This window comes from Acanthochromis polyacanthus, chromosome 5 (genome assembly GCF_021347895.1).
Source record: "Acanthochromis polyacanthus isolate Apoly-LR-REF ecotype Palm Island chromosome 5, KAUST_Apoly_ChrSc, whole genome shotgun sequence".
NCBI classification, from domain to species: Eukaryota; Metazoa; Chordata; class Actinopteri; family Pomacentridae; genus Acanthochromis; species Acanthochromis polyacanthus.
Genome location: NC_067117.1, coordinates 40,393,388 through 40,406,913, shown reverse-complemented (window position 1 = coordinate 40,406,913; position 13,526 = coordinate 40,393,388). Strand labels below are relative to the sequence as shown.

General features: G+C 41.5%; 1 protein-coding gene across 1 annotated transcript; it reads left to right on the top strand.

Annotated features, from left to right (window-relative positions):
• The first annotated feature begins 176 nt into the window (after positions 1–176).
• LOC110959528 (probable transmembrane reductase CYB561D1) lies at positions 177–12,497 on the top strand. Its single transcript, XM_051948107.1, has 3 exons — positions 177–618; positions 2,610–2,647; positions 9,022–12,497. Exons 1-3 carry the CDS (start codon positions 462–464, stop codon positions 9,526–9,528), a joined length of 702 nt encoding a protein of 233 aa, XP_051804067.1. The 5' UTR covers positions 177–461; the 3' UTR covers positions 9,529–12,497.
• Positions 12,498–13,526: the final 1,029 nt, after the last annotated feature.

The window sequence follows — 13,526 nt, the reverse complement described above, 5'->3', positions numbered from 1 at the left end:
GACCGGAAGTTATTGGATTTTTCAAAACAACTTCAAACGGATAGTCAGCAGATTAGACAAGGACGACATAGAAGATACAGTGAAATGACTGGGTGAATCCACCGAGAAGGAAAGAGCAAAGGTTCTCCAAGCAAAGCTGAAGAACCACCACAAGTGTTAGAGTGTGTTAGTGAGTCCAGCTTGACTCCTGCTTGCTCAGCTCTTCCTGCTTCCTCACATCATGGAGCTCAGGCGGCTGCAGCGCTTGTCACGAGCCGGAGCTGTCGGCAGGTAGCCGGGCAAGGAGCCGCACAGAGAGCCGAGAGCCGGGCAACGAGCCGGGCAGGGAGCAGGGAGCAGGGAGCCGGGTGGGACAACGAGCCGGGCAACGAGCCGGGCAAGGGGCAAGGAGCCGGGCAGGGCGCAGGGCGCAGGGAGCCGGGCAACGAGCTGGGCAGGGAGCCAGGCAGGTAGCAGGTAGCATGCGGTCCGACGTAGAGTACAGCCCGGTCGGAGAGGGGCTGGGGATGCGGGACTTCTGGTTGTACGTGTGGCTGCGGAGAGCGGCAGTGATAGCGGCTCATGTCACCGGACTGGGACTGACCCTGGTCATCTCCCTGCTGTCCAGACCCGGAACCAGTGAGTGGATACAGGCGTGTTAACACAGAACCAGCCAGAACACAACTATTATTATTCATTTATTACATATTTATCATTATTATCAAGTGATTGAACACAGCCTGGTGTCCAATCATCTGGTTTTATTATTAAATGTATTTTGCTTATAAATGGGTCTGCTCACATTAGTTGGTGAATACACCATTTAATTGCAATACATTTATATTTGTTTGCAAAACAGGCTCTAAACGCAGTTCTAATGGCCTTTAAAAACTTATTTAGTGGTATTTGATGAGTTCCTTGGGATGCCATCCACAGCAATCATTTGTTGTCCTAAAACACAGTTTTTCTGTTTTCAGACTTTATTTGTTTTCTAATGACACAAAGTGAAACAAACAGAAACGTGTCGTTTTTTGTCCCTTAAACGGTGCAGAAAACCAAAATGTTCAGTTTGCAGTGATTTAGAATAAAACGTGAAGCTTTACCTTTGTTAATGACTCAGTAATGGACTTATTGCTTCAGCTCCACACTGGATCATTGATTCTGACCTTTATTTGAAGAGTAAAACAGCATTCTGAGTACGTGAAGGGAGCTGGTGTGAATGCAGAGGATGCAGAGGACAGGGTTAGATCATAGACTGTATATATAATGGACGTAGCATCTGGCTCCAGAATTGAAGCCAACCCGGAAGTGTCAAAAACTTGCAATATCCCGCCGTCCACTAGGGTTGGCTCCAAAAAGCTTTTTCTCCATAGACCCCAGTTCATTTTTGGAAAAAATAAAATTTGATAGACTGATTTTCTACAGCTCAGGATTTTTTTCCCGTTAGTTTTCATGGTCAAAATGAGAGATCAGGTGGCCGATCTTAAAATAAATCAATACTGAATTTTAAATACATCGCTAAAGTTGGTGGAGCCAGGGGGCGTGGCTATACTTGATAGACAGCAACAGAAGCCTCTGTGGTAAAATGTGGGCGGGATAAGAGAGTTCTCAGCCAATCCTGCCCCTAGTTGCTCTCCGGTCCAGCCTGTTTGATGACGCTTTTTACGTCACTGGCTCCAAAAAATCCAAAACGGCGACCAGGAAGTAGCAAAATCCGGGCTTCATTTTCTCGGTGTTGAAACCAACAGGTGACGTCACGGTTAGTTTACGCCTGGGTTAGATGGAAGCAGATGATTTGCTGTGGCGACCCCTGAAGGGAAAAAGAAGGAAATGAAGAATACTGAATTCTTTAAAGACATTCATCTTTTTGCTTTTGCAATGTTGGCAAGATTGATTGATTGATTGATTAGTTTATGGTTAAATGAAAATGGCAGTTTATCAAACCAAAACATGAAGCAATTCAGTTTACCATCATGTAAGACTGACATATGAGAACCAGAAGCCATTCAGTAATTCATGTTTGCTAAGTGCAGATTGATCAACCAAAAAAGTTTATTTGTTTTTTTTTTGTTTGTTTTTACAATTCCTTTGTTTTTCAAACTCTGGTGATAAATCTATTGATGTCCAATAGAATATGAAACCAATGATTTTTTTCATTATCAATTAAACGGAAATATAATTATGTATTTTTGTAAAGTAAAAGTCATGGCATCTCTAAATGTCCCATGTCTCTCTATGTATCTGTTTTCATTATTAGATCCTGAGCTTTGGGTAATTTGATCATCTTTTTTTTATACAGACAGCAGAAACAATGATTAGTGAACCCTGCTGAAGCTCTGTCACATGCTCAACAATTATTTTTGCCAGTAGTGAAATTTTAAAAAGTCTCTTTTGAATAAACTTAGACTGACTTTATTTATCCCTGAAGGGAAATTCAGCTGGATTATTCAATAAAGGGAGAAACCATTAGACAACACAGATTATTAGGGTATAAAGTGGAGTTAAAATAAAAATATTGAAAAAAAACAAAAGAATATACAAGAGTGATACAGAAGTGTGCCATTGACCTAAATTTGTGCAAATGAGTGTTCTGGTTGTGAGAAGCTCACTGGTGTTTTCCTCTGTTCCAGGTCTGTTTTCTTGGCATCCAGTGTGCATGTCTGTCGCTGTAAGTTTCCAGTCCATCTTCACCTCATGGACAACACACACACACACACACACACACACACACACACACACACACACACGCACACACACAGTTTGGTTTGCTCCTTCACTCTTACTGTGATGAAAGCTGACAGTGTTTGCATTCGTGCTCAGCTTCTTTCAGTCTCTTTAGACACTCACCAGACATTTCCAGACATCTTGGACCAGCTCGTTTCTTCACTTTCGTCTTATTATGTGACTCTACGTTACTTTACAGCTTACATAATGATCATTCATCTCATTATCTTGAGCTAATTCCATCAAATGCATGATTTTTCTTTTGGTAATCTGATCTGCATCTCCTTATAATAACAGATTTCATGCTTTTATTTATTTATTATTTGTGCTATTTGTTGTTGTTTTTTTAAACCCACCTGTGAGATGAGTGTGTGCTTTGGGGGCTGGAGGAGATTTGGAGAAGATCGCTCTGAACTGATGTTTGAAACATTCTTTTTCTCAGTTCTTTGCATGTTCTTACAGTAGACTGATGTGATGTTTAGTCATTCCTATAAGGCTCCAGAAACACTTACTTCACCTCTACCTTTGTTTTGGGCACATCTAATTTAATGTTTAGTGTAATCACTGACTGCCTTCATGGGAACTTACTCACCTGCTGATATTACATTTTCATACTGGAGAGATGTGTAGCTGTAGATCCAGAGATACCTGCAGGGAGGACAGAACTGAAACTCCAGGGACCCAGTGCATCATGGGAATCCCCCAAGCAGTCTAAACCTATAGCAGCATAACTGAGGGACAGCAACCTGTGTCGGGTCTTATACTATCAGATTTTTTAATTTTATTATTTTTCTTGGCCTTTTCCGGCTTTATTTGACAGGAAATGGGGGAAAGACATACAGCAAAGGGCCGCGAGCAGGAATCGAACCCGGGCCACTGCTTCGGAGACCAGCTCCTATACGTGGTTCACCTGCTTAACCCACTGAGCTATACAGGTCCCCCATACTATCAGATTAAAGAGGAAAATCTAAGCCTGGTCTTATTCTGGTCCCCACCAGAGGAGCTGATAACTGAAGGCTCTGCCTCCCATTCTGCTTCTGTAAACTCTGGAACCACAAATAAACCAGCAGTCTGAGAGGGAAGGGCTCTGTTAGGATGATGTAGTACAATAAGGTCTTTAACATAAGACGGAACTTGGTCATTAAGAGTTTTATATGTGAGAAGCAGGATTTTAAATTAATGTGAGTGTGATTGTGTGTCTGTATATGTAGCCCTGTGACAGACTGGTGACCTGTCCAGGGTGTCCCCTGTCTTCACCCGAGTGAGCTGGGATAGGCTCCAGCACCCCCCATGACCCTAGTGAGGATAAAGCGGTGTATAGAGGATGGATGGATGGATGGATTTTAAATTCTATACCCTGGATTTTACAGAGCCAATGAAGAGAAGCTAATGAGGGAGAAATTTGATCTGTCTTTCTGGTTCCTGTCAGAACTCTGGCTGCAGCATTTTGTATCAGCTGGAGGTTTTTAAGGGAATTATTGGGACATCCTGATAATGAGAAATTACAGTTGTCCAGTCTAAATATTATAACGTGTCTTTTTTTGTCCCTTAAACAGTGCAGAAAACCAAAATGTTCAGTTTGCAGTGATTTAGAATAAAATGTGAAGCTTTACCTTTGTTAATGACTCAGTAATGGACTTAGGCTCTACTAGTTAATCTACTAGTTAATCTACTAGTCCATGTAGATTAACTACATGGACTAGTTTCTAGTATCTCAGTATCAGTTTCTCGGTATCATGCTGAGACGAGATGTTTCTGGCTTTTACAATATTGCCAAATTCTGTTTCCTCCTCAATGCCCTGACACACATTGAAGTCTCCCACTTCCAAAGTTATTTATCATTCCAAATGGTGCACTAGTGTTGTGACTTTATTAGAGGAGAACTTGTTAGAACAGCTGGTAAGGCAGTATTAATAAAACATGAAGCAGATTACACTTTACATAAACTATTATGTAATGAAACTAATAAAAGGGTCAGTGTTTTTTCAGCTGAATATGAACTCCCCTGTTAGAAGTCAGCGTTCCTTTTCCCTTCACACCTCCTGGTCTTTGTGTGTCTGCCTTCTTTCCACAGTGAATAATAGATGCGAGGGGTTGGGAGGAGGCATGCCGACGCTAATCACGCCGTTGCATCACTGCATCAGCTATTGTGTTACAGACTGACCTAGAATCTGTTAGTGAGGACGTACAGCTTTTCACACGGATGGCATTTTGTGGGTGTACAGTATGATGAGTCAGTCAGGATTTTCCATTTCACACAATGCTTTCTTTGGCCTGTAAACTTTAATTTGACATGTCTGCCTTTCTTCTGCAGTAATCAATCAAAACACACACAACAGAATTCTCTTAATGACTCATTGCTTGCTTAGTTAACCACACACACACACACACACACACACACACATGTATTCTATGGTTAGCTCATTTAAGAAAAAATGCGCTCTGATGAAAGCCTTGCCTTGCTTAGTCTAATCTCTACCCTCTTTAATATAAAGGTGGTGTGACTGAGATTTAGAAAGAGTTGAAGAGAAGCCACAGACTGTCCCAATGGCAGGAGGCTACAGGAACAGTGGAAGCTGTAAATCTGCACTTGAAATGAATGATTACACCTCAGCCTTCAGTGAATGGCTTACAGGTCTAATAATGGTCAGACTTAAACATGTTAGCCAGAACATATGTCTGTGTAGTATTATCAATCATAATGTCCTAACTCTGATTGGCTAGCAGATGTCTGATAAAATAACATCCACGTATCTGGACACACTGTTGTCATTCTTGCTCAGTCTTTTAGCACATTCAGTTAGAAAGATGATAATAGATAGCACATTAACAGGCAAAGGCTCAGCTTTTATTTGATTGTGTTTACATCAGCACAGAATGGACGGTCTGGGAGATACAGCCCTTTTAGCACACAGTGCCCAGTTTGAACGGGTTCAAAAGTAATCGGACGCTAAAACTTTGAAGTTGTAAATATATTAATGGTAGTAGTAGACCTCCATTATCCCCAATCCCCAACCAGATTTACATAGGTATATGAGGATTTGTGGGTAATTTACAGTGTTTACAAAGATATTTTTCTGTTCACTAATACCAAACATTTAAACTAATGTGAAGCCATAAACCGTAGCATAAATATGTGGATTTTACAAACACTTGTCTCGAGTTTCTAATGAATCCTGTAACTCTGAACTTCAGGTGATGGAATCATTAAAACCCAAGGTCTTTCTCTATCGTGTATTTTGGTTCTTTCATAGATTTATTACAGGTCTTCTGGAAATATGACAAAATCTGCCAAGTCAGAACTGTACATACAGCAATGTTAATTTTCAGTTAAATGTCATTTGGCCATTTCCTGGTAGCCATCCACAAGCTGCAGATTGTCTGTTTGACCACTCCTCTTGACAGAATTGGTGCAGTTCAACTAAATTTGTCAGTTTTCTGAGACAGATTTGTGTCTTCATCACCGTCCACTCTTGTCGATGGGGTTTCAGTCATTCCTTTACTCTTTACGCTAACCTGATTTTGTCATTTGTTTACCGCTTTGATGTACATTTGGAGTCATTGTCTTGTTGAAACACCCAACTGCATCAAAGACCAACCATTCAGGCAAATGATTTTACATTTTCTTGAAGATTATGGGGGTAATTCTTCTTCATTGTCCCATTTACTCTCTGTAAAGCACCAGTTCCATTGGCAGCCAAGCACAGCATAATACTACCACCACCGTGCTTGACGGTAGGTTTGGTGTTCTTTCTGGTCAAAGGCCTCACATTTTCTCCTCCAAACACATTGCTGGTCACTGTGGATAAACAGCTCAATTTTTGTTTCATCTGACTACAGAACTTTCCTCCAGAGGCCTTTGTCAATGTGATCAGCAGCAAACATCAGTTGAGCCTTAGGGTGCTGCTTCTAGAAATATTACTTCCTTCTTACACATCAGCCTCTCAGTCCACGGTGATGTAAAATACACTTGACTGTAGACACTGACACTAGTGTTCCAGCAGCTTCTAATTCATTGCAAATCACATTTTAGTGATTCTTGGTTGACTCTTGACCTTCCTGAGCAATAGTCTCTTAGCAGCAGGTGATAGCTTGTATTTTCTTCTGATCATGGAACCAAAATACATGTTTGTAAAACACACATGCTTCATTGATTAAATTACAGAAAATTATGAGTTATAGGAGTCACTGGGAACTGAAGTCTGTCCACACACACACTGATCACCCACAACATTGTGACCACTGACAGGTGAAGTGAAAAACATCGACCATCTTGTCTAATGCAACATTCTGCTGGGAAACCTTGAGTCCTGGCATTCATGTGGATGTTTGACATGTACCACCCACCTGAACACTGCAGGTCAATGTACCCCTCCAACCCCCCACCCATGTATTCAAGGTGTTTTTCTCAAAAGATTGAGTAGGTTGTGACTTCAGATTTACTGACCCTCCTGTTTCTTTCACATCCATAAACGATATATGAACCATATGTCCTTCATGTATTTGAAACTGATCAGCTGGAGTCTATCCCCTGGACAGGTCACCAGTCTATCACAGGGCTACACATAGATAGACTGACTCACATTCACACCTACAGACAATTTAGTTAACCTGTGCATGTGTTTGGACTGTGGGAGGAAGCCGATGGACCCAATGAGGACCCAGACAGTCACAGGGAAAACATGCAAACGTTATCAAAAAGGCTTTTTTCAGCACTGGTGTTAGTACACATGTAGTGCTTTAGTAGGTATATCTGGCAGCAGGCTGGTTTAGGTAGGACTGAGTCAAAATAAACTACAGTGTGTGGTGATGAGAATGAAGGAACTTGTCAGCCGGTGCCACAGTGTGGCTTCTTTATGTGTCTTGACAAGTTTTTGGACAACAAAGCTCCAAATAAAGACATTTATATAATCTGAATAAACTGATGGCTTGTTTCTGATCATATCACTGCTTCTTCTACTGTCACACATTGCAGTAACGTCATCATATTCCCGCGTCTCTTGAATGGCTTACAGTGTCATCACAACCACAGAAATAATGGTCAAAACTACAAAAACTCATACTAGTGAAACTAAGCAAAATATTACAAATGAACAAACACCTTGATATGTGTACAAAAGGCACATTCATTTAAACAGCCACAGGATGTAGGAGGTTACCATGGTGTGGTAATGTACAGGGGGGCTTTGATGTTAGAAAATAATGAGAACATACACTCACTGACCACTTTATTAGGTACACCTTGCCAGTAAAAAGTTGGACCCACTTCTGCCTTCAGAGCTGCCTTAATTCTTTGTGGCATACTTTCAACAAGATATTGGAAACATTCCTCAGAGATTTTGGTCCATATTGAGATGATGTGAGCTTTGTGGCATGGTGCATTCATCTGCTGGAAGGAGCCATCAGAAGATGGTCCACTGTGATCATAAAGGGGGGGACATGGTTAGCAGCAATACTCAGGTAGGCTGAGACATTTAAACTATGATCAGTTGGTACTAAAGGGCCCAAAGTGAGCCAAGAAAATATCCCCCACATCATTACACCACCTGATGGTGCCTGATTCGTTGATACAAGGCAGGATGGATTCATGCTTTCATGTTGTTTACACCAAATTCTGACAGTCTGAATGCTGCAGCTGAAATAGAGACTCATCAGAGCAGGCAATGGTTTTCAGTCTTCTATTGTCTAGTTTTAGTGAGTCTGGGTGAATTGTAGCCTCAGTTTCCTGTTCTTAGCTGACAGGAGTGGCACCTGGTGTGGTCTTCTGCTGCTGTAGGACATCTTCTTTAGGGTTGGAGGTGTTGTGGTTCAGAGATGATATTCTTCATTCCTTGGTTGTAACCAGTGGTTATTTGACTTACTGTTGTCAGTCTACCCATTCTCCTCTGACCTCTCATCAACAAGGCATTTTCATTCACACAACCGCTGCTCACTGGATATTTTCTCTTTTTCAGACCATTCTCTGTAAACCCTACAGATGGTTGTGTGTGAAAATCCCAGTAGATCAGCAGTTTGTGAAACACTCAGACCAACAACCATGCCACATTCAAAGTCCCTTAAATCCCCTTTCTTCTCCATTCTGATGCTCAGTTTGAACTTCAGCAGGTTGTCTTGACCACGTCTACATGAATAAATGCATTGAATTGCTGCCATGTGATTGGCTGAAAAGATATTTGTGTTAACAAGCAATGGAACAGATGGAACTAATAAAGTGACCAGGGAGTGTATTTTCTTACATTTGTGTTCTTTTAAAAGCCCAATCTCTGTTTTGCTCAAAAATAATGAATGCGTCTGTATTTGTTCTCCCCCTCTCTGCAGTACTGTCTGTGCATGACAGAAGGCATCCTCCTCTTCTCAACAGAGGGATCTCCTTTCTGCTTCAAGTCTCGGAAGGGTAAAGTCCGCCTCCACTGGTTCTGTCAGGCTCTGGTCCTGATAGCTGCAGCCACAGGCCTGGGCTTCATGGTGGCCAGCAAGAACGTGTCAGAGCGCCCCCACCTGGTCTCCTGGCACAGCCTGCTGGGCATCTGCACCCTGGCTGCCACTGTGCTCCAAGCAGCTTGTGGCATCTGCATGATCTTCCCTAAACTGCTGCGCCTCTCCTCCTCCCCACCCCGGCTGAGGCTGTACCACGGCACATGTGGCCTTGTGGTCTACCTGCTGTCCATGGTGACCGTGATGTCAGCCATGTTCTCAGACTGGTTCCAGGCCACGGTGAAGGGGGTGGCATGGTGGGCCTTCCTCTTGCTGCCCCTTTTCCCTGCCCTGGTTGTGATGAACCAGATAACTAATGCCTACCTTCCCCGCAAGAAGATGACCAGCTAGGTGTCGCTTAGCATGGGACCGATTGGAATGGTTCACTTGGTGGCCAGATTGGATCTTTACTGTACTCAGGGCCAGGCCATCCCATGAAAGCGTCCTCCACTGCAGCAGCCTTTGAAAATATAAGAACTAAAGCAGACTTCCTGCTCGTCTGATAGACCGCTGAAGAACATGAAAACGTGGGACTAAACATCTGCTTCCTGAAGGCAAGTTCTCAAACCTGGAATTTAGCTTTACTTAACAGTTTGCCTGCACAGTTCTGTACCCTAAAATTCTGTTTGTGCAAACAGTTAATTTCAGCCCTCATATGAATGTGTGAAGTCAGAGTAGAAGTAAGAACTGAAGTTAGAGTTGGTTGCTGTGTCTCGTGGTGTTTTAGTGTATGAGTTAAGCATCTTGGACAGAGGGCTTTAATTTGACATTACGAGGTTGTGTGCACAAATTTTCCAAAATATTACTTGTGATCCGTCCTGAGGTCCACAGACAGGCAGCATCTAGTGGACTGGAGAACTGTTACTTTGGTATCCGCCATTTTCAAGCTCCAACTTCTTCTTCTGTTAAATTCATACCACAGTTTTAAGAGAATCTAATGATGCTATGTGGGATGTGTGAACTGCCTTGCCTACAGCACAACACATGAAACAGAGGACGCTGTATGGTTTGGTTGCAAACTACTGGAAGCAGTCCCATAGTTGAAGCTGGTGGACGCCTCTGAGCTGCCTCCATCCGTCGCCTCTTCAGAGGAACTTTTGCACTACACATGCAGCTAATGCAGACTTCTCTAATGGATGCTGTATGTAGACTGGTTTCTGAAGGGACTACAGATTTGTACGTTTGCTGGTATAAGGACACAGCTTCAGCCTTCAATAGAAGGTGCTATGGATGATTATGTACCAGCCTGTAAATTGTATTTATTATGATATTTACGTGTTGTGTTTGTCATATTACAGGTGCTACATGAAGCATTTTAACAGGAGAGTTCCATCAATCAGCAGTGAATCACATTCAGTCAAATGATTCAAAGCAACAATCCAATAGGCAATTAATGTCCATCTCTACTCTCTGCTTCACTAAGACTCTTTAGCTCTTTGTTTGGGTTTTATGGTACATTTAGTGTCTCATGGCTCTCATCAGCCCAAACAATAAAGCTGCAAGCAAGAGAAATTTTTGTCATCAAGACACCTTAAGAGAATTGTTTTTAAATTAAAGTTGCTCTGTATTAGCTAAAGCTAATATTATTAAAGTTGCTCCATTTTAGTTGAAGTTGACCTACAATACTGTTCAAAAGTTTGGGTTCATCCAGACAACTTCATGTTTTCTATGAAAACTCCCATTTTTATCCATGTGCTAACATAACTGAACAAGGGTTTTCTAATCATCAATGAGCCTTTCAACACCATTAGCTAACACAATGTAGCATTAGAACTAGGGCTGGCCTGAATAGCAGTTTCTAGGCTCTGGATATTCGGCCCCGATTAATGACGAATATCTGAATATTTGTTTTGCTTCATCACGTCCCACTGGGGGCAGATCTGAGTATTCAGATCTCAAAATTATTATTCGGATACCACCATCATGACCGAATATTCGGATATTTCAGTCCAGCATTAATTAGAACACAGGAGTGATGGTTGCTGGAAATGTTCCTCTGTACCCCTATGGAGATATTCCATTAAAAATCAGCTGTTTACAGCGACAATAGTCATTTACCACATTAACAATGTCTACACTGGATTTATCATTCATTTAATGTTATCTTCATTGGAAAAACTGCTTTTCTTTCAAAAATAAGGACATTTCTAAGTGACCCCAAACTTTTGAACAGTGCTGTAAAATAGAGTGTCCCCTCTGTTTAGAGTTGTAGGACATTACTACAAACATCGCAGCTGTTCTTACAGGACAGAAAGCAGAAACATTTTGGAGGCGAGAGGTCTTTGGAAATGATTACCATTATTAATTATGAATTAGTATTAACAGCTCTAGTGAAAAACTTCATGCAGCACCTCTGGTTTACGAGCAGAACCCTCGTTTTATCCCTTCTTGTGCTTTATGTTCTTGTTTGCCGACCATTTTTTGTGTTGTGTTCTGTGTGTTTGTTCCGAATAGGAAAAGTGAAACTGCACTCCTGCTTGTGTTGTGTTGTCAGGCGAGGCCACAGGCACAGGCTGTCTTCTTTTAATGATGTCATCCACATAATTTATATAAAGTAAATATAATAAATATAACTAAGTATCCCTGTAAAACAGCCACAGTAGAAAACTTGAAGTTATACTGATGAGTTGCACTACATCTAATTCAGCGCTACAACCGTGAGTGAAGTCAGCCTTAACAAACCAGCATCTAAAGTCATCTTCCTGACAGAGCTTACTGTACACTGGGAGCCATCCCCAGCAGGTAATACAAGTTCAGATGTCACCAAAAATGCTGTTAGAGAAGACCTACTGGATGAGTTTATCCTGTGGCGCCTCGTCTCCTTTGCTAATGACGGGTTGACGCTGTGCTGTCTGCTCTCAGTGCAGGAGAACTCAACATGTGTGCGTTCACAAAAGGCATTCGTCAATGTAAAATGCACACAATTTTTCTTTAAGCCTGGGTTAGATGTTTTGTTTGTTCTTCATTAAAATCTAAATTTCTACTAATTAAAAAACATTTTCTTTTGGGCTGTTCTTCCTTTTGGATTGTGACTGCAGGTTTGGAGCTGGTTCCACTCCAGCTTATAAAAAAATACAGGTACGGATGCACAATATTGGATTTTTGTCGATATTTTCCAACTCATTTTGGCTGATGGCTAATACTAATAAATACATTTATTTTTTCAACTATTTGCAGAGAACATCAGGTCTTTCCTGTCGTGGAAATATATCATACCTACATATATAATTTAATGCAGACATATTATGGGGATTGCAGACATGAGATACAGTCCATTTCAAATGTATGTTCATTTGGCAAAATAAAACTATTTCAACCCACATGTAAAACGTCATATTTACTCCAACAAGGAATGTAGCTGTGTTATGTGACAGTCGGTTTCTGTCTGTCTGTTAGCAACATTACTCTAAAACAAACTAAGGGATTTGTATAAAATTTTCAGTGAAGATCAGAAATGACACAAGGACCAAGTGATTAGATTCTGGCAGTGATGAGGCTTATAGTCTGGATCCATGGATGTGTTAAAGATTTCTGTATCATTGTGAGGTAGTGGCAGGGCATCACTGTAACCATGACAACAAGTAAACACTACGTAAGCTGCCTGCTGGTGATCACATGATTGAGATCCTGCTACAGGTCCACTGCTGCAGACCACAAATTGTTCATCCATCAGAAATGATACAATGACTGAGCAGCCTTGGCGGAGTGCTGTTCTCTGAGTGCTGCTCTCTGAGTGCTTTTCTTGTTATTTTTCTGCAACACTTTGAGATGAGAGGCGTTAACTTCATGCCAGTGTCCATGCTGGGCCAGTGTTGAGTTTAAAGTCTTTGTGGGCAGAGGCCAGTATCAACGTGAATCACGATATGTAATGCAATAAATCCACAATCGTGGTAAACACACTTATGTTCACTCCTATTTTCCTTGCTGAAACAGCAAAACTCCAGATTCTGTTTGGGTCATAGAACTTTATTTGAAACTTTTACAGAAACCTTTGACGTTAGTGTTCTGCTTTGTTTGTTTAGCTCACTTAGACCTTGTGTGGTGATCAGAAAGAAAGCTGTAGGTTTGGATTTATCTTATTTTGACAGCAGGTTGCTGCCTGTGAACTTCCTGTTATAAATAAGTACATTTAAACTTTTGAAATTTATTTCCAGTGATTTATTTTATTTTTTTCCCCACTGCTGGACGTTTTGAGGGTGTCATGTAATGTTCGTGACGTTTCTCCAGCTGTGAACCATCGCAGACAGAAACCCAGAGCAGAACAGTTGAACCAGTTTCTCCAGCTACAGTAATAGGAAACAGCGCAGTAGCATGACGTTCTTGCTTCTTCATATTAAAGGGTAGTAAAG